Here is a 21,101-nt window from a genome sequence, read left to right as displayed (position 1 = left end):
ACGTTTTGGTTACCTTGAGCACCCTAAGCCAACCAAAACAGAAATCAGGAGTCCCAGAAGTCCCAGTGTCTAATCCTATGCACTGCACACCTTCTAACACACAGCAGAACTTTGTACAAACCCTGAGCTCCTGCTCCCAGTCTCACAGCAGCAGCTGCTCCACCCCTCTGCTCACTGCCAGCCCAGAGCGATCTGGCAGTTCTGAAATCTGTTTTGCCCCATTCTCCCTCTTCCTCCCCCTAAAATCCCACACGCTGTTCCCATGCAACATGCTCGCTGCCCTGGGCTGCATCCCTCAGCACTTCCTTCTATCAACCCTTGCCACATCACCTCCCCTTCTACTTCTGTTCCAAGTCTGCTGCATCTCTGCAGATCTCACTGTGAATTTGGTACCACACAACAACAGAAAACGTCACCGCTGACTGCTGCTGAAACTGCATTGTGCCTCCCTGCTCTTGACACAAACACAACACAACCAAGGACAGCAGAACAAACATCACCAGACCCATCCACCCATCCCATACACAACCATCCTCCATCCAAAAAAAAAAGAAGCCACAATTTTTACAGCATTGCTGCATGTTGGGGCCATGGTGCTGTGCTCTGAACCAGCAGCTACTGACAAAGCTCATAACATAGACCAGAAGCACCCCAATGAAACTCACCTGGAAGGGCAGATCCATGGCACTGTTTCCAATCTGATTCACATTTGGCAGGGACCCACCGTAGTACTGGCCACGACTCTGTCCTAGTTGCAAATACTGGGTTTTCTGCAGCTGTAACTAAAAGAAAACAAGGAGGAAGGTGTAAGGGTAACACCATTGCTTTTCAGCTGTTTTAATTAATTCAGTTCTTCCCCGTCTCACTGATCACCACCTGCAGCAGTGTGGACACCACTCCTCTGCCACACAGAGCCTTTGTGACAGCACCCAGGCACTGCTGTGCACTCAGCAATCACATTCCATTTCCCACAAAGAACACGGAAGCACACGGTCCTTCTGCCACCTGCTGCACTGCAAAGCAGCAGTAAAGGACCTGTATCAGTCTAACACCAAACCCAACCAGCTGGGCACACGCACAGCCGACGTGTGAGGCAGTCAGATCAGCGTGTGCTTTAACCAAACACACTCAGTAGCAATCTAGGTAACGGAGATGCTTGCTTCCCACCACCAGGTAAGTGCTCTTGTTGTCTGCCCCAGGACAGGGAAGTGACACAGGTTTTCGAGACAAAAAGAGACAGAAAAATGAAGCCACCGAAGCTCTGTTTTACAGCAATGCAGCTCAGCTTGCAGCCATCTGAACACAGCACTCCCACCCCCGGGATGCACCTTCCAAGGCGAGGAGCTGCAGCTCAGCACTGTGCCTCCATAGGGTGCCTCTCCTCCCAGCCCAGAGCAGCACGGATTTTATCAGCTGTGTTGTTCCTCACTGGATGTCAGCTGGCTGCTTCTGCACTCTGAGATGCAAGAACATTCCTTGATGGGTAGCAAAGAATTGTTTAAAGCCTGAACGTTCAGCTCTTGGACTAGGTGCAGCGTGGTTGCCAAGGCACCGTAGTGTGTACATCAACAAATCTGGTTTAGTTCCACTCAAAGAGGTCTTACAGCCTTTGCCTCTCAATGCCAGAATTTTGAAGAGCAAAGTTTGGAAAAGTACTAGAAAACAAAGGGCATCACCCAAACTGGATGTTTATATGCGTGCTTTGTTTCTTTACCCTTTCTTAAAGCAAAGGAAACGGCACTACAGCTTCACCATTCTGCCTCTGAGGTGGAGCAGAGATGTTTCCAGCAAGGTGAGGCAGCGCCACGCTGCTCGTGTTGGCAGTGAGGTCAAAGCAGAGCCCTGTGCTCAGCAGCGGTGGTGGGAGTGGGGCTGAGCAGCGCTGATGGCGACGTACGGCTCAGGGAGGAGCCAAAGGACCCGTGCTGATGGTGTGCCAGCACTTCTGGGTCCAAACAGAACACCTGAATCAGACAGCTCAGAGATCCCAGCCACAAAGCACCACCTGGACCCCCCCACCCCGCGCTTCCATCCCCTGGCACACCGTTACAACACAGGCACACAGCAGAGCAGAGGAGCACCATGCTGTTCCAGCCTCTGGCGCAGAGCTGCGATGCGCAGCGTTGGGACGAGCTGTGCTTTTTGCCTGCTCTGTCCATATGGTTTTGTTGCTACAAAAAGGCTCGCTTGGGATTGGTGCCAAACGTGAAGTAAGTGCTTCAGCAGGTGCTGGTCTCTCCTAAGGAGCCTCCTACAAGGCATGCTGGGCTGGGGGGTTGCTTCACGTCCCCAGCAGGTACGCAGCACAACGTAACGGGAGGTCACCACCATTTGTCTTCCAACTACACTTAAACATGGAAATGAGGAAACACGGGAGATGAAGAATTACAGCAGACCTCAAAATCGACCTGGTTATGCAGCTCCGTGTGCCATTCACCAGCGCTCCCTTCAATAAACGCTTTTGGAGCTCCATGCCAAAACTTTACTGCTACCCTGTAACACTGCAGGCTCTGTGTTTGCTTCTTCAGTGCTCACCACCTGCATTCATCCCCTGAGCCACAAGAACTCAGCGAGCTGCACTGCAGCACTGCCATCCCTGTGCTCCGTGCCCAAGGTAAGAGCTGCTGGCAGCAGAACAGCACCAGCTCTGGGCTGAGGCAGCTGGAGGGCAAAGGAAAAAGCCATCATTGGTCACAGCACCTCATTTCTGCTTAGCATGGCTGCTCCAGAGGAACGCCTCCCGTCGGACAGACCCTGACCAGAGCTCTCATTTCCCTCTGCCAGCATTTCTCTTCCTGTACTTTGAAAGGTTTTAAGCCAGAAACCAATTTGGAGCTATTCTGTCACCGAAACATTTCCGTGCATGCAGTTTTTTAGCATAGCTGTACGCGTTCCCTAAATAAAAGCATGCTGGTTCACCCCTGGCTCCATAGATCTGTAGTTCTATTACAGCCAACACGTAATCCCTGCAGCTGGGGTTACCACCTGCATGGCAGCATCTTGGCAGCCAAGAGGGAAGGGACAGCTTGCTTTCCATGCAGCAAGCAGGAACCTGCAAGCAACGTTAGCAGTGCTCTTCCAGAAATTGGCTGCTATGGGAATGCATTGATACAAAATACCTCAGTGCTTCCAATGAGGCTGGGCTGCAGTTTGCTGTGCATGCAGCTGTGTGTGCACAGAGCCTTCAGTTACACGGGGAGAAGGACAAAAAGGAGAGAAACACAACCCCAACAGCACATCCAGTTTTCCTACCGCCTTTCTAAGCGTCCAAAAATATGCAGATGGGAATCAAATCATTAAAATGCAGCACATCACCTCCTCGAAATCCCTTCCCCTTGAAAAGTATAAATAAAATTTGGGGCACGCAGCAAAGCTGAGCGCAGAACTCAGCTGTCACCAAGGGCAGATCTGACCCTAGAACGCAGAGAAGCAAACGTCCTGCAAAATGCCCCTTTTCATACACAGATTTGACTCCCATAAGGGCAATAAAAGGGTGGGGTGTCCTTTCAACCAAAAAAATAACGCTATCTGCTGAGTACAGGAAGTCAGATCTCACGATAACTGCTCTGCTGCTGCTTTGCAGTTTCCATTCGAAACTTTCTTACCAATTTCAGCTTCCCGCTTTAAAGGTGTTCTCTGTATCTGCCAAGGCCAATAAGCAGAAAACAAGTGCAGGTGCAACTTACAAATGCGTTACCGTGTCTGAATTGGAAATTAAGTTACGTTTAAAGGATGAACTCAAAGCTTTAATGACCATCTTAAGGGTAAACTGTGCTGCTCCAACCTGCACAAGGCTTCTCAGCCCGCTGCTCCCAGGGCTGCAGGAAGGAGATCAGGGCTTTCCAGGGCACAGAGAGAAACTTCCTCCTGCCCTGCAAGACAGCAGAAGGGAGAGACTCCAGAACTCCCAATCTGGCTTCTTTCTCCAGCATGAAATCCAACATGAAGTTAAACAAACCCTCCAGACAAGTCAGCACCACAGTGGAATCCCAGTGGAAGTATTTTCTTCAAAGGGAGATTTCTTGCCATTCACAATCCTCATGTTGATAAGAAAAGCAAACAGTCTTAAAAAGAAAGATCAGTTAACGTCCACTTAATGAGTCGCAGTTACTGGACTTGGTGGGAATACAGCCATTAGAAATCACCCAATTAGCCATGCAGCCACTACATGAAGTTCTTTATGTCTGTCTCTGCGTTGCTGGAACTGCCCAGCAGTTCCCTGAGTGCTGCGGCCCCCAGCAGGGCTCAGCTCCTCCCTCACGTTCACCATTTTCTGCTGCTGTTCTGTATCTGTACCATGAACTGAATTCTTGAAACGTCTGCTGTTTGATTTCTGAAGTTCACACACACTGGGATCATGGATTCATAGGATGGCCTGGGTTGCAAAGGAGCACGATGCTCACCTGGTTCCAACCCCCTGCTGTGTGCAGGTCACCAACCAGCAGCCCAGGCTGCCCAGAGCCACATCCAGCCTGGCCTTGAATGCCTGCAGGGATGGGGATCCACAGCCTCCTTGGGGATAACAGCTCATCTATTAAAGCAGCCCCTTCAGGAAAGTCGTCTAGAATTTACTTAATCAAATAAGGATTCAACAGTCCATAGGAGAGAAGCCTGCTATGCTGAGGAAGGGAAAACTCTTGGCCGTGTCTCATTAACTGCATCCAAAACCAGAACACACCTAAGCAGGGGACTTTGTTCTGTTACTCCTGAATAATCAACCATTGGCGGCAGCCACGAAAAGCAAACCTGCACACAGAGGATGGAAAAAGCACGGCCAGCTTCCTCACCGCCCCTCCTGGCTGATGGAGACAGGATTCACAGATGAGTTTGTTAACGAAGAAGAGAATCCCTCGCAATTCTTTCTCCTCTGGGCTGTCACAATCAGGAAGAAGCTGCAGCGAGCCAGCTTTTGAAAGCAACTTATTTCCTGCAGTTTCAAGTACCGATCCAACAGCAGCAGAGGATCCAAACGCACAGCTGTTCCTCCCAGGAAGACTGGTAAAGGAAATGAAGTCTGAAGTGCAGAGGAAAGGTATAATCCGCAGTGATAGCAGCTGCTCTGTCTGGGCCGCTTGGGACTTAAAATATTCCATCATTATAACACAACATTTTGCAACGGGTTTTTTGAGTTTTAGTGTGTTTTTCTAGTCATGAAAGCAAAGATTTTAACACTGGCTGGGAACAGACAAGTGCGGACAAGCGGAGAGAAAGTTTCCCTTGTTGCTGCTGCCAATCTCCTTTGGCCTCCCGGCGCTGTTACCGGCCTGGTGCAACAGACACTGCGGAGAAGAGCACTACCAAGCCAAAACAGGAAGCCAAACGTCTACTACAAACTAACTGAAAATCACCACGAGAAAATCCAGACGTGTGCTATGAACCGGATCTGAACCCAGGCTTCTAGAACTGCTACATCATTGTTTACTCCTCCATCACTCTAACTGTCACTTAAGTCGCTTGCAAGTATTTGTTCCATTATCACACTGACGTTCTGGGACACCAACAACACAAACAGCCCTGCAGGCCAGCCCAAACGTAGCCAATAATACAAAAGATATTTGCTGGTTTTTTGTTTGTTTTGTTAAGAACCGAGATCTGTTGCAATGCACTGGAATTCAGCAGCCACAGGAGCACAAGAGCTGCATCTCAGCCACACCGCAGGGCTCCACAACAAACCCCGCAGAGCAGAGCAGCCTCGGCACCGCGCTGCCTTTCGGACGGCTGTGCTTCACCAACACACATCCAAGGACTGATGGTTTTCTGGTTTTCCTTTCGTAGAGGCTTTAGAAATTAACAACGGGATGTGACATTCGAGCACCAGAACCAAAGGGATTCACAGCACGGGAGGGGAGGCAGAACTCTGCCCCTCCACCTCACAGAGCCCCCAGAAGTGCTCCCCATAAATCAAACTGGAAAGCAGAAGCGGATTTCTGCATGAATGAAACCATCTAGTCAGAGGATAGGGGTCAGCAAGCTGGCTAACTTCTGATTTTAAGTACCTGATTAAGCTGAAAGATTTCCTGGTACACAAGGCTGCAATTCCAGCTGCTTACAGTAAGCACAAGCTCTTTTCCACAGGAGCACCAGCATGGGTTCCTTCTGTCTGCAGATAAGCCTCTGCACACTCAGGCTGTACTGAATGATTCCGTGCTTTGGAAAGGAGAAAGGAGATGAGAAGTTCTTACTCCTACTGTCTGTAACAACGTGAGCCACTCGAGGACCACCTGAAGTCATTTCACCTTTGCAGTCATTGCACCTACAGAGCCAAGAGCTGCAGGTAGGACTGTGTGCCCTGGGCACAGCGTGGTGCTGCTGGGGGCAGCACCCAAACCCAACTCGGGCACAGAGCTGCACTGCAGAGCACAGAGTGGGGAGAAGGCAATGCTGCACAGAGCAGAGCCCACGCAGCGCCACGGTGCACAGCATCACTACTGCACACCAACCTGAAACAAACTTCTCCCAACTGGTAACCCTAGCTAAAAGCATTATAATCCAGTTAAATAAATTTCATTCATAAGAGATGAAATATATACTGATCAGCAAAGCTTAAGCAGGGATCGCTTGAGTCCCTGCCAACGAGCAATCGCTGCACTTTTAGCACTCCAAGAGAGCCAATTATTACTCATGAGTTCATGATGTTTTCTTCACCTTCCTGTTGAAGAGATTATTTAAGACCTCAAATCACTTAACTGGATTGTTTTGTCCTGTTATGAGTCATCTACAAATTCCAAGGCACCATTAGATTCTCCTTCACGGGCTGAAACCAACTCCCCAGATTGCCTCAGCTCTACAGCTTGGAGGAAACGGGGCTATAAAAATTACACCCATCCCCAGACCCCCATCCCCAGGTGTCTTCTAGAGTTCGTGTGAAAGCGAAAAGATCTCACCTCCTCGTATACAATTACTATTTATAAACCACCCCGAATCCACATCACGCTCCAGGCCAAAAACCCTTCTTCCTGTAAACCCAAAGAGACCAAAACGGAACGCTTCACTGCTGCAGGAAGAAAGAAGAGCTGGGGGGAGGGAGGAAGGCAGCATTCAGCACCGAACTTCTGTTTTTATTTGCCATTTCTGTGTTTTGTGCCAGCAGAACTTTCTTACACATCAGCTGCACGTAGCTGCCTCCATCAAATGAGTCAGTATGCAGCACTGGGAGTCCTGGGGGCTGTGGGCAAAGAACCCCCGCCAGCAAACCCTGCAGCATCTGAGTAATGATAACAATTAAATTTAGCACGCGGGCTGTCACTCCGTGTTTAAGAAACACTCTGCTATTGCTGGGGAACAAAGGTTTACTGTTTGAGACTTCACAGTCACAACCGAGTCGCAAGGAAAAACAGGATACAGCACAACTCACGCCTTAAAATAGTGGCTGTTCCTCAGAGTTCTGCTCTATCACCGGGCAGGGAGCCAAGCCGAGCTACAATATGAACCAAACCTGATTTGCACTGCTTTTAAAAACAAAACCAGATCCCATGGCAGCTCCGAAAGCACCGCCCTTCTGTTCTGAAAGGCTTTCAGCAGGAGAAAGGCATGCGCGCGGCCGAGAGCTGCGCACAGCGCTTCGGAGGGGAGCTCCACGTGAATCCATTGACTGTGTGATAGAAAACCCCTGGCTTTTGGGATATATTTACGTCCACTCGAGGTCTGACTGTTGTCTCGGCGGTCATTACTTCCTAGCAGTGTGCTTTAAAGAAAGCACTGCTCAGAGCAGAGCACCACAAGCGCCCGCTGCTCGATGGGCACGACCCCAGAGTAGGAATGTCCACTACACCAAAATCACCCCTAAGCCAGAACCCCCTCCTGCTATTGAAATACCTCAGGAAGACGAAATAAAAGCGGAGATGCCCTCATTAAGCAAGATAAAAATAGCTTTTCTGCTCCGTTTTTTATTTTTAGCAGAAGGCTGACAATTCAGTTACGTAACCCTACGCGACGTGTGAGTGCTGGACCAGCAGGGCGTGCTGCCACTCGGAAGGGGAGCAGCTCCCAGGAGCACAGCCAGCTCCCAGCACAGTGCTGTGCAGAGCTGTGCCACCACGGCCTCAGCAGGTGCACAGTGAACTCCTCCATCGGCAGAACAGCGGGCTGCGCAGCGCTGTTACCTGCACCCATCCCTTGTGCTGCTCCCACTGTGTGCAGCAGCAAGCCTCCGCACTGCAGCTTCTCGAGATGAAGCTCCAGACCACTGTGAGAGCATTGCAATCACCTGGTGGTACAGGCAGTGTTCTCTGAATGCAAAACGCCCCGACAAAGCAAGGACTTCACTGCAGAAGTGAAAAACCAAATGGCAATGAGAAGTCAGTGAGACATGAGAAAGTGAGCAGGGTGGAAATGTGCACAGAATGAGCGCTGCCTTCCTCTCCCTTGGGGAAAAACGCCACGGAGTTGAGGGGAGTGGAGCCTCGTGGAGCTGGGAGTGAAGGACTGCAGGAGGGTGAAGGTGCACAGATGGACAAGGCAGAGCCCAGCAGCACCACGCAGCCACCAGCAGCTGCTGAACGGCCGCCACGAACACGACCTGTGCATGCCTGCGAGGAAAGGAAACGGGTGAGAAGTCAACGGGTCCAAAACTCACCGTCTTCTCCTTTCCCACTCGTTTTGCCTCTTAATCCAGCCTGCAGGGGACTCAGAGATGGCAGGAAGGCTCTGCACTGCTTCACCTACGGGATGCTGCTCGGCCACAATGCATCCCAGGAGCAGCACAGCACGATGACAGGCAATCAGAGCTGCAGCAGCATCACCTCCCTGCACAGACACGCACTGGGGAAACCAACTCCAATTGCTTCTCTTTGAAACTCTGACTGTTCAAGCAAAATCATTTCAACATGAAAATTGTTGAGTGCCAACACAGATCCACCAGAACTGCACCATACAAAATAATGGAGCAGCCCAGCAGAGCTCTCAGAGATTTTCCCAGTTTTCAAAAAGAAACAAGCAGCAGAACCAACAGTGGGGGAGCAGAGCACACATCTTGAGGAAAGGCACCTGGAATGCAGCACTGGGATCAGCAGCACCAACGTGTGCTGTCAGAACACCTTCCTTCTCCTCTCCTTTGGGATTTAAGGCCCAGTTTTTGAGGGTGGGTGCTGTTATGTGATAGCAAAGGACTGCTGTGGCACAAGGGGAATGTTCAGTTGCGAGGAAATCACGTGCAGAACAGGACTACTACCTGTTTTTACTACTCCAGCACAGTGTTATGAAGCAGCAATGAGATCACAACAGCTCCGCTGCTCTGCAGAGCACCAAAGGAGAGCTCGACAGAAATCTTACCCCCTGATATCACTTACATGGCACTAATCATCCTATGCAAATCATTTAAAGCGAATGGAAGCAACATTTTAAACTTTAACTCCCACGCACTATCAGATACGCAAATCTTAGCTAATGAGTTAATAAATACTTACAGCTTGGCTGCCACCTCGAGTTTACACGAAAGCCTTTGGGACTGCAAGTCTGCATGGGAACGCACATAGTTTGGGCTAAAGGGAAACAAAGGGCAGCAGCACGAAGGCCACAACATGCACACGGCTGCAAGCTGACCCTTGCTACCAAAATCCACCTCAGCCCTGCCAGCAGCCAGACAGCCCAACTCCAAAGGAACGGCTCCAGCAGCACGTCCACAGTGACACGGGGAGAAACGCCAGCCATCACAACCAGAAAGGCTGTTTTAAAGAAGGCAGAGCTTGTTTCCTTCAGCTGCAGCAGTTTCCTCCAGGCTGGGAAGTGGCCCACAGTACTGAGAGAGCAGCACACCAGGCAGAGTATTGACGGAATGCACCATTAGGGGCTGATCGATGCTTTCATGGAAATTGACAAAATTCAGCCCAAGAAAACACTCCTCAGCAATTAGAGACAAAGAAGAGAAAACCAAGACAAATTTAAGCCTTTAAGCCATCTTGCTTCAATCCCCATTGACCACGCAGGAGAAGATGCCCACTTCTTGCCCAATTAGCATCTCGTTTCTGCTACCACAGAGCGGCCAGAAGCGCCGGGTAATTTCCCAAATTAATGCCAGCACATTATTCAGATTAATCAAGAATCAGCTCCTTATGCTGACTGACAGTTGTCCACAGCAGGTTTGGAGCTCTGGTGTTTGCAGCTGCAACTCAAATCATCACCACCCCGCAGCGCAATCTGTAAACAAGAGGCCAAAAAGAAATGGGTGCCCACACCTGAGAGCTGCCAGGATCTGAGCTCCGAGCACAGCTCAGCTGTGGGCCAACAGCTCTGCAATCCACCCGAGGGAAAAACCCAACAGAGAGGGGAAGGGCTGACAGCTCCGAACTCTGCTCTGACAAAATGAGTAACTTCTAGAAATGCAAATTACTGCAAATATTCCCTGCTGCTGAAGCAACTCTGAAACGCAGCGCAGTGAGCAGTTCCACGTGTTCATCCATTGAACTGCACACAACACACTGAGATGCACCAGGAGTACGATTCCAGGCGGTGTGCTGGGGATGCTGGATGCTTACAGCACCAGGTGATGCTGTGTGCAGGAGTGGATGTGCACTGAGAGCAGCAGCACGCGGCCACAATGCACCTTAGTGATGGAAGCATGAAAAAAGCCGCTGTCTTCTTAGAAAAACAACACAAGAAAAACCCAAGTGGGCTCCCAGCAGAAAGGCTGCCCTGCTGAGTGCAGCACGGCTATCAGCAGCTGTTTACCTTGGGCAGCTCAGGGCAAGGAAGGAGGCAGAGCAGGGAACAGAGATCCTTTGTGCCCCCGCGGAGCTCATCTGCACATCTGCACCGATTCGGCCCTGCCTTAAGGCTCTCACACTCCTGGCAGTGTGTGCTATTCCAGCCCAGCCCAGCTCGGTTCAGATCAGCAGGCTGCCCTGCTCCAGCTGCCCGTGACACTTCTGAGCCCTGCAGCTGGCATAACAGAGCACAGCACTGGGCAGAGCCACAGCCAGAGCAACACTGCTGCTCAAGGGGAGCTCCCTGTTGCCTGGAGCACAGCACTCAGAGCTGACAGCACCCAGCCTCTGCTCGAGGGCTGAGTTCTGGTTCTGTTGCGCTTCTTCCACATCTCTCAGTCACATCAAAGCACCATCTCGCAATTGGAATTTCTTCTGTACCAAATTAGTTAATAAAAGATATCGGGAATCACTACAACACTGTCACCACCATCAGTGCTTACCATTTTTTAAAGCAGAGATCAGCAGTGCTGATTGGAGCAAGCTTTTAAACACTGCTTTGCATGCTACCTACATATGACGGACAGCTGCAATGCACAAAGACCTTCTGATCTGTCCTAGCGCTCCTGCCTCTGCTTCAGCACCAAGAAAACAAACGTGGTGCCATTGAGGAACAGTGGCTATCAGGAGAGGTCCTCTTCTGAGCAGAGAGGTTTGCAGCAGCTCACAGATGCTTTCCACACACTGCTGTGTGACGGAGAGGCCGCAGGCAGTGCTGGAATAGTGCAGCTCGTTTCCAAACATCATTGTTCACCTGCCTTCCTTTCCTGCCCGCTTTCCCTGCAGCAGCAGCAGCCCACTTCCCTGCTGTGTGTGGGGCCAGGAGGTTCGGGGGGCTTCTCTTTAAGGCTGCAAAATCCATGAGAGGGAATTCAAGCACAGCCCCAGCCAGAATCCCACAGTACCTCCCACAGTATAGGTGATAAACAAATAAATAAGCGGCCCTGGAAACACGAGAGCATTTCTAGCTGAAGAGGAACTGCCTTCAAAATGCAGGTGACAAGCTTTAAAAACTTAAATGCTTTAATGTAGGGCTCTTGAGATGAGATTTGAAGAGCTCAGCACTCTGTGTCACCCTGCACGGCACCGTCTTGTTAACTGCACCTTCAGAAGGCAGCAGCAGCTTTGTGTGCAGGAGCACCATCAGCATCCCTGTGCTGTGCTACAGCAGGAATCGAGAGCAGGCCCTGGTAAACAGCTCAGAAATCAGCACAGTCCTGAAATTTCATGCTTTGCATTAAAAAAAAAAAAAAAAGGGAACAGAATCATCAGCAGAACACAGGAGTCACACAGAACGAACTCCCCCTCTTCTCACCCACTTAGTTACTATGGGACTCGCAGAAATCTCTGGATTATAAACATGAAGGTCCCACTCACAAGACAATTAAGCAGATCCAGTGCTTCTATCAGCCACCCACCTGCGAGGCTCTCTGCAAGCTCTGTGGCTGCAGAAAAGCTGAAATTGCACTGGGCAGCTGAAAGACAGCAATTTGTAGCTCCTGAGCACAGCATGAGTATTATATATATATACACACATATTTACCATCTGAACGGCGAGGGCAACAGAGAAGAAAAGGAGTTAATATCACATTCTGTCTTGTCTTGGACAAGAAAGAAGCACAGCAACGCACAAATCTCAGATGGACTCAACAGTTAAATGGATGGTGGGCTCCCAAGTGAGAAAGCAAGCCCAGAAACAGCACGGCTATGCACAAGAAATGGTAGAACAGTAGTTTTGTGCCTCTGCTGCGACCAGTAACTAACAATAAAGGAGACAAGAGAGTAAACACTGCAAAAAGACAATTACTAATAATGCAAAAGCAACAGAAATTTTGGGCTGCTTCCACACACTGAGTAACGCGTTTTCAAATGACAGCACAGCGCTGCCTGCCAAATGAAAATGAGAGCAAACAGCAAAGTTGTGCTTAACCCCTTTTTGCTTTTATACTGCATTTTAAACACAGATGAAATCATGGAATTCAGAAAAAGTCTACAAAGGAGACATTTTACTCAGCTGTTCGGTCAGCGTTTCCATCACTTCAGTACCCAGAATCCTCAGACAACTCATTCATCTTGGGTCCTTTTCTCAGTACCGGGTTCTCGAAAATGAGAAGGGTTTGCATTTGCAAATCCTGGATTAGAAGCACTCAGATGTGGGAGAAACCAGCTTAGCATTCTGACTTACGGACATCCTTATCCTGCAGGAGGCAAACGTCAAACCTGAGGGCGAAGGGAAGAACCGCTGCGGACTTCAAGAACTGCTGCAGCAGCCAAGCAACGGCCTTCGAAAGGCAAAACCCACAGGAGATGGAGCTGCACCAGACATTCAAGGCACAGAGAACTCCACGACTGCAAACAGCTCCAAACTGCCCTCACTGCTTCCCCAGCATAACTCCAGCATGGCATCCTGCACGACACACCAGCAGACGCGCAGTGCAGCCCCGGCCTCGCACCTCTGCAGCCACATGCCTTTGTTTTCCCTCTGAGCAGCGGCACCAAGTGAAAATAAATATTTACCCTGCCCTGACACCCAGCACTGAAAGGAGAGGTTTTACTGCACATCCAACTGCACGTTCTCTCGCTCGGCCGCGAACAAGCTCGTAAATGTTCCTTCAGCAGTTGGAAGAGAAACAAAAACGTTGACACAAGCAGGTGAGACCAGAAGAGCTGTGATACCCGCGGATCTCAACCAGCAAACGCATCTGACGTTTGGCAAAGGCACTTCACTGCGCCGCTCGTTTCCAACCACGGGCTTTGCAGAGGCAGAGCCACGGAGGATCACAACGCACAGCAATTCGCATCCAGAGGGAGCAGAATCAGAGCCACACGGCCCAGCAGCTCCCGCTGAGCGTCCGCAGGTCTGTGTGCCCGGGGTTCTGTGAGAGGAGACCCCCCAGCTCCGGGTTTGCCTCAGAAGGAAAACACCCTTTGGAGCGGGGCCTGTCACAGCGTGAGGGATGCAGACCCTGCTCAGCCCCTCCCGACGCCCTGTGGGGCTCCCCCTGCCCCTCCCCACGTCCCTCCTGAAACCCGAGGACCCCCCCCAAGCACACACACACACAGAGCGAACCCCGCTCTGGGGGGCACCGGGACTCGAACCCGCGGCGCTTTGGTTCCGCCCGGCGGTGGGGGCGGCGCGCTGCCCCCCGCCCCGAACTGAGAACATCGCCCTCCCCCACCGCCAGGGGGCGCTGTTCGCCGCCCCGCCCGCGCTGCTGCCCCCAGGGCCGGGGGGCGCCGCCGCCGCCGCCGCCCTTCCTCCTCCTCATCCTCCTCCTCTCCCTCCTCCTTCTCCTCCCCCTCCCGCCCCCCCACCACACCCGCTGCCACCACCGGGGGCGCGCGTCGGGCAGCGGCGGGGGGGCCGCGTGCGATTTGCGGCGCTGCCTCACCCGATGGGCGCGGGTCAGGCTCAAGTCCTTCATGACCTCCTCGAAGGCCGCCGTCTCCTCCGCCTGCTTCTGGTTGTGCAGCGCGATCTTCTCGCTGAATTTCCGCGGGTTGTTCGAGGCCGCCATCTTCCCCCGTCCGCATCCCCCTCCCCGCGCCGGAGGGGGCGAGGCGCATGCGCCGGGCGGGCCGGGCGGGCGGGCGGAGGGCCTCAAGGCGCATGCGCGGCGGCGGGAGGGGGCGGCGAGGAGGCGGGGGGACGCATGCGCGGAGGCGGCGGCTGCGAGAGCGGGAGGAGGTGTCTGGAGCCGCGCGTGCGCAGTAGAGGGGCTTCCCTCGACGGCGGGGTGAGGAGGGGGCGCGCGGTGCGCATGCGCGCTGAGGCGTTCGGCTATCGCTCGCTGCTCGCCGCCCTCAGCGTCGTGAGGAGATCGCGCCGTTTCATCTCAGGGAGCGGCTCCCGTTGAGCCGCAATGGAGTTAAGGAGGAATAAGTTCTAAAAAACCATGCACGTTTGAAGCAAAAACAAATAAACAAGAAAATCTGTCTTATGTTTCTGTCTAGTTACGGAGAGGATGGTTGGCCCGCTGTTTCTCCCTTCAGAAAATGGAGGCTGAGGTCTCCCCTCACAGCACTGCGGGGTGGAAGCGAGGAGCCCGTGGGCCGTCACCCAGCCGCCATCGGGGATGGCAGCCACGTTAGGATTCCTTAGCAGGTCCTGTATGAAAGAGCTGCTCCCACTCTGCCATCGCTGCCTCCTGGTGCAGGATAGGATGAACGAAGCAGTGGCAGGAACCTGCGCTGAGCACCGGGCAGAGGCGCTGCTGCTGTGCTGTGTGGGCGCTGGTCTGTGGGGCTCTGATCTGTGGGGCTCTGATCTGTGGGCCCACAGGTGAGGCAGCTGCCCTACTCCAACCTGCACAGAACTGAGCCGTCCTCCCGTGTGGGCGCTGCCGATTCCCCCAGTGTCGCATTTTGCTTCTCGGTGAGCCCGAGTGCAGCAGCAGCAGGCTGATGTCCTCCTGGAGGTGTGGATGAGCTGACATGCCGCCCTGCTGGCTGCAGGTTTCCAAACACCGGCTGAGGCCGCTGAGCCATTGATTCCAGCTGTGTTAACATCGGATTGGTGCAAAGCACTGTGATATGTGAGCCGCACCATTAGGCAGTAATAAATCCTGACAGCGCTGCTTCCTCACACCCACACGCTGCCCTTTACGCTTTCTTTTTTATGAAGCAACGGAGATAAAAGCGGGTGCTCCCCTGCTCTGGAGCATCACCTCAGCCCTGAGCGGCGCTTCCTCCTGTAACCCAATCCTGTAAGGGTTGGGAGATCAGAGCAAAGAAATCAGACGCTGCTCTCACTTCCACTATCGATCCCCTCCGCGGCCCCGTCTCAGTCGGTTTATCAGCCACTGATAAGCACTTCCTGCCCACGTAAAAAGAGACTGTAATTATCCACCACTTCAAGGCTGCAGGAGATGGATGGATGAAACTCAGCTCAGCAACCATCAGGTGAGCGTTAGCAATAGTCATGTCGTACTCTAGATTCTAGTTGCCAGCTTGCACTCAAAGTTTATCATGTGAGAAGAAAGAGCTTTGTGGAGAAGGGAGCTGGGGCTTAGAAGACCATCCAGGCCATTTCCTTGCAGGATCAGCCATGTCATTCCTGACAGATGTTAGCCTAACCTGTTCCTGTTTTTCTGACCAGGCATAAACAGCCAGCACTCATTTTCAGACAAATACCCTCTAGCTGTGTACATGAACAGCACATGACCTGCAAAAAATTGGTCTGTCACACTAAAAGCATAGAAACCTCAAGATTTAACACTAAGATACCCATTATCCACATTGTTTTTGCTTGAGAAGTGAGATAACGATAAGTAATCTGTTAAATTGCACTGGATTTAATACTATAGGTGGTAATAACAAGTATCTACAGACCCAGCTGTCACTCTGCCTTTTGCGGTGCCAAAAGATTAAGTGCCTCAGATGAAACTTGATAAATTTTTCCCTCTTGGATCTCACAAGATTGAAGAGAGTGAAATCTCCCCTCTGACGGCTCTCCAGCTCTGGGTTTGTGGGGAAGGAACACAGATGGCCAGGCGGGGAGGGAGGGGGGTCGACTTCCTCTCTTTGGAAGACTCCCTTCTCTTATTGTTTTGCCTGTGCAGCTTTATCAGATTGAATTCCATTGTGCAATCTGGGCCCTGCTTCTGATCTTAATGTCTCTGATTTTAAAACAGTTTGCGTAACTAACTTCTCTTTAATACAACACTTGTGTTTGCTGAGCCGCTTCTGGAATTTCTCACCCACTCACAGCTCCTCATTTTGGGGTGTGGGTGGATCTGAATGGCTGCTAAGTGCATGACCTAGCAGACAATGTAAATCTTGACTGCATTAAGACATTGGCAAGGAGACATTTAAGATTGGTGCCAGGTTTCCTTCTTCCTCCACTGGAGGAGATATGCCATGTCTTTGACAAAATGATGAGCTCATACCATAAGTATTATTTATGTCTCCCGCCGTCTTCACCTTGAGCACATATGGGGCCATGTGAGAACAACTTGATCTCACTAGAAAGCTGTGATGGGTTCCCCTGAGACAGCAGTTCTATCTCTCCCAGCCTTCCAGACGTGTTATGAAAAAGTTTCTTGTAAATGAGAATCAGAGCTTTGCTCCGAAGCAAACAAAGAGTCATTGGAGGACTGGGGTGTTGTGCTCACATCTGCTTTTGTTGCAAACAACTCCTTACTGAGCAAGCTGCAGCTTCTTAAAGCAGATGCAGGCGAGAGCGAGCGGGTTGCGGGGGGGGAGGCTTTGTTTACTTATCACTTGTTTGGTGTCCTCTGGATCCTTCGGAATTGCGCTGGCAGATGAGATCCAGCTACTTCCCTATTCTCCCTTAGAGGCTCCAGAGGAAGGTGTGAGGTTGAACAGCTTACACAACAGCACAGCAGTGTGAGCTGGGCCTTGATCCACAAGTAAGCTGGCCGTTTTTTTTTCCCTTTTGCTTACAGACACAAAGATTTTGATCTCTCGCGCTTCCTACTTAATGTTCCTGCTGACTGACGTTCCCATTGCCCCCAAAGAATATCCTGTGAACCCCACAGAGTCCGTCGTTTCAGTGTTATTTTGAACTAAGCTCCAACTTGCGCTGTCAGAGGGAGAACACCTTGTTTCACCCAGCATTTCTCCTGTTTAATGTAAGAGATCCTCGCTTCCAGAGGGCAGCACCTGAATCAGCACCTCTGCACCACGCATCAAATCCCATGAGCAGCCCAAGCAAACCAAACTGCGGTCACATGCAATGCTTGGCTCTGCTCTCCTGCAAGGAGTTTGGGGAGATCCTTGCTCTGAGCACCAGTATTCCCTGACGATGCCACCACCATCCTTCCAGCCTTGGTTTCTTCACCATTCCCTGTAAATTCTACAATTACAGAAAGAAAGCAAACGCTGGCTGCTGAAAGATATTATTCTCATTTCTACAAGGCTTATCTTCTGGTGCTCTGTAATACCTTGGCAACCCCACAGAGGATTCTGGTCCGGTTATTTTTCCCAGAATCAAGGCCTGGCTTCGTGCCACTCTGAATCAAGAAGTATTCCCATGATGCTAAGGTGACACAGGCTGATAAAGCAGCAGCCACTTTTGGTCCTTCCCAAGATAACCCTTGAATAGGAGGCAGAGCTTTCGATGCAGGCACGCTCACAGTCAGCACTCAAAGGTGAGGCACCCTTAAGACTTGTGCACATTGCTGAAACAAACAGGAAACTGGGAAATACTTTTTAACCACTGAGAGATCACACCATTGCAAACCAGGGGCAGATCTCCTGCTGCTACCTTTAAGCAGAAATACGCTACAGCAAAAATATCATACTGTTAACCATTTGTTTCAGTCGTGGCTTCACATAGTTAACTCCCTACCTATAACCCTGCTGGTAAAACCAGCCCCTGCTATTTGCAGGCCTTAGCACATATGTTTACCTGTAAGTTAAAGGCTCATCTTGTGCTTTTTTATGCTGAAGATGTTAAAAATAGTGAGGGAAAATCTGTTTGCAGATACTGATAATGTTTGCATGAAAACTTGACGACCAGTGAGACAAACACCCCAATCCAATCCAGGCACCTCTTAGTTTCAGTCGTTTCAGTAGAGCAGGAGTGCCACACAAAGTCCATTCCTCAGCAGGTGAGGAAGCAGCCCCACAGCCCCATTTTGCTGGCTCCTGTGACTGATTTCACTCTCTGCCCTACACAAGAGCAACACAGACTGCTCCGTGAGGACTGCTTTCCCAGGACAGCAGAGCAGTGCGCTGTAAGACTGAAGCTTTTCTCCTGTGATGCAGCATTTCTAAGAAGTTCCTTTCGCCTCTCGGATGGGAGCAGCGAGTCGTTCACTGCAACTCCAATTGCTGCTCTGCAAAATCCCCAAAAGGAATGTAACAACTTGTTTCTCACTGTGAAAATGGGAGGATCTCCACTGCAAGCTTTAAGCCTTCGGCTGAATACCTGCCAAACATCTGGCCTGGGATCAAGGCTTGCTGCCCTGCTGCAGTGGGTGGACACACTGCTAGATTCATACTACCAACAGGGCGGATGGAGTCCTTTCCTTCCTCCTCTTACCCCCAGTAAGAACAGCAGCTGCAGCCTGAAAGAACACACCAGTCTGTCAGAAAGACTCAGATACCACAAGAAAAAGCCTCGAGCACAGCATGGCCCCATGGAAAGCAGAGAAAGGCTGCAGCAAGCAGCATGGGACACGTGCCCCAGAATGCACAGCTCATGAGTGAGTGAATATGTGCGCATGGGGGGCATCTCTGGACACTAAACCTGAACCTTTTCTACCTGGTATATGCTTTGGTTTTCTTCCTAAGAAACAGCAAGCACGTATGTTTGGCACAAGAAAGCTTTCATCATGCGAGATCCCCAAAGCGTGCAAAATTAAGGTCCAGACATGCTACCTGCACCACAGGGCAAATGTCTCTTTTCCAAACCTCAGCAAAATCCATACGTTCCTTCTAAATCCAGTTGTGAGCCGCTGTCCTGGAGGCAGTAATACTGAGTGCAGGTACTGATAGTGCCAGGCAGTAAATCTGCACCCATGAGGAGCATGCAGTTCAACCAGAGCCCACGGCAAGGGGAAAATAACCAGCAACCAAAGGAAAAAGGAAGCACCTCGAGCAAACAATTGCAAACCTTGCAGGGAGACACAGATTAGAAGTCTGATTAGAAGCACCAGATAACCACATGTAAAATTGGGCTTTTAGTGCATTTTCAAAGCGTTGTGACCGGAAGACATAGATCAAAAATGTTACATCCATCTGCAGGGATGGATTCTGCTCTAGGCTCTCCAGTGTTAATGCACTGCAACTCCAGTGACTTCAAAGGGATTGCTGCAGATATAAAGCAGGGTAGCCAGAAGCACTGGCTGGTAGCCTGCATAAACAAGCAAAAAAGATTTTCATTTTTTAAGAAGCCATAAAAAATAGTTGGAGCTAATTATGTGACAGGGGGCTGGGTGTGAAATAGCAACTGCAGAGCCTCGGGGATCAAGACAAGAACCTTTGATTTGCTCTCTTCAGCTTATAAAGTCCTCTGAATACTTGTGCTCTAACAGCTTTTCTTCTTGCCACTGCAAGCTGCACACATTGCTCTGATGCTGCTCTCTGGAGGCCCCCACCGTTGCTCTGTATGAAATCTCAATCCTTTGTCTTACAATCTGAGGCTGATTTCAGGTTGCAGAGCTAAACCAGCAGCTGTCTCCAAGCAGAAAGCCCGTTTCGTGTTCACCTGATGGAGCAGCAGCATTGGAGCAGCTGAAATCACGACCACCCCGTGAGCAAAGCTTCAAACTCCTCTCCAGAACTCCCTGAAGTTGAAATATTAATCTGGAAAGCACTGAACGCGTGTTTCTGAAGCTCAGTTATGAGCTTGGAACGAGAAACAAAAGTTCTGCAGCCTGTGGGCTGACACTGTGCCTACTCAGTATTGAAATGCAGAGCAGAATCTAAGCTGTCTCTGCAGAAAAATAACTTTAGGGAAGAAATATCTGTGTTACGTATGTGCTCCCAGGTGAAATGCAAGAGAAGTGAGCCCTCCTAGGAAGGCACGGCTAGCAGCTCTGCTCCTCACCCTCCTGACATGCCGGCACACCCAGGCTAGACGGTAAATTTATTCAGCCACATCCATTTCTCCCGGTCCTTAAGTCACAAGTGGTGAAATCTCATTCATTTATGCAAGCAACTGGAAGATTTATTGTAAATAAAAGTTCTGCGCATTACACAACTGGCTCAAAATCATAATTAGAGTTGCACTGGGAAACATGTTTTATTTATTCTGACAGTAGTCTGGCTTCAATAATCATAGTATGATAAATGCTCCTGAAGTTTGCAGAGTTTCAGCAACTCCAGAGCTTATCACAGACGTGGAAGTGAAAACATCTGAATAGGTTTGATGTGGCTTACAAGAGGTCCTGAGCAGTTCTGTTGCATAGCATCATTTTACATCAGCACCAGGCTACCAAGAGCTGGTGGGAGTGTCCTCCTTCACTGTAAATCAAAGAAATGAGATGTTCTGCTGCCTCTAAACTTCCGAGACCTCCTCCCAAAAGCTGGGCCACGTCTGCACGAATTAAGTGAGGTTCTGTGTGGGGAGAAATGACAGCGGATTGCCGAGCTGACAGACCCTCTGGAAAAGGGTCAGTGACACCATTAATAGGATGCAGACATTCCCCAGCTCTAGCTGTTCTGCACCCTGCCAAGAGTTCTAGTGCTTTCTTCCTTTATAGTTTTAAGCACAATTTCAGGCCCATAAAACATCAGAGAAGACAGAAGCTCTTATCCCAGCCCCAACAGCAGCCCTGACGGCACACGCACTGCGAATACCTGAGCTAACGATGCTGTGCTCTCGCTGGTCTCCATCTGTTCAAAGGTATTTTCAAACATACCAAATCAGGTTTTACCCCGACAGCATTTACTGCAGCTCTGAGACTAATAAATGGCTCTGAGTGCAATCAT

The 21,101-nt window shown here is 50.6% G+C and overlaps 1 protein-coding gene across 5 annotated transcripts in view; it reads right to left on the bottom strand.

The window, feature by feature from the left end:
- The window catches only part of CRTC1 (CREB regulated transcription coactivator 1), a 38,644-nt gene extending 24,365 nt beyond the window's left edge, over nt 1–14,279 (bottom strand). For all 5 annotated transcript variants that reach the window (XM_048927950.1, XM_048927952.1, XM_048927953.1 and 2 more), the window contains exons 1-2: nt 14,093–14,279; nt 666–782 (exon numbers count right to left, since the gene is read on the bottom strand). In XM_048927950.1, the coding sequence (XP_048783907.1) occupies nt 666–782; nt 14,093–14,218 (243 nt within the window). In that variant the 5' untranslated portion in view covers nt 14,219–14,279. The remainder of the gene's footprint in view (nt 1–665; nt 783–14,092) is intronic.
- Between the last annotated feature and the right edge of the window lie 6,822 nt (nt 14,280–21,101).

This window comes from Lagopus muta, chromosome 26 (genome assembly GCF_023343835.1).
Source record: "Lagopus muta isolate bLagMut1 chromosome 26, bLagMut1 primary, whole genome shotgun sequence".
NCBI classification, from domain to species: Eukaryota; Metazoa; Chordata; class Aves; order Galliformes; family Phasianidae; genus Lagopus; species Lagopus muta.
This window is presented reverse-complemented; position numbering and strand designations above follow the sequence as displayed.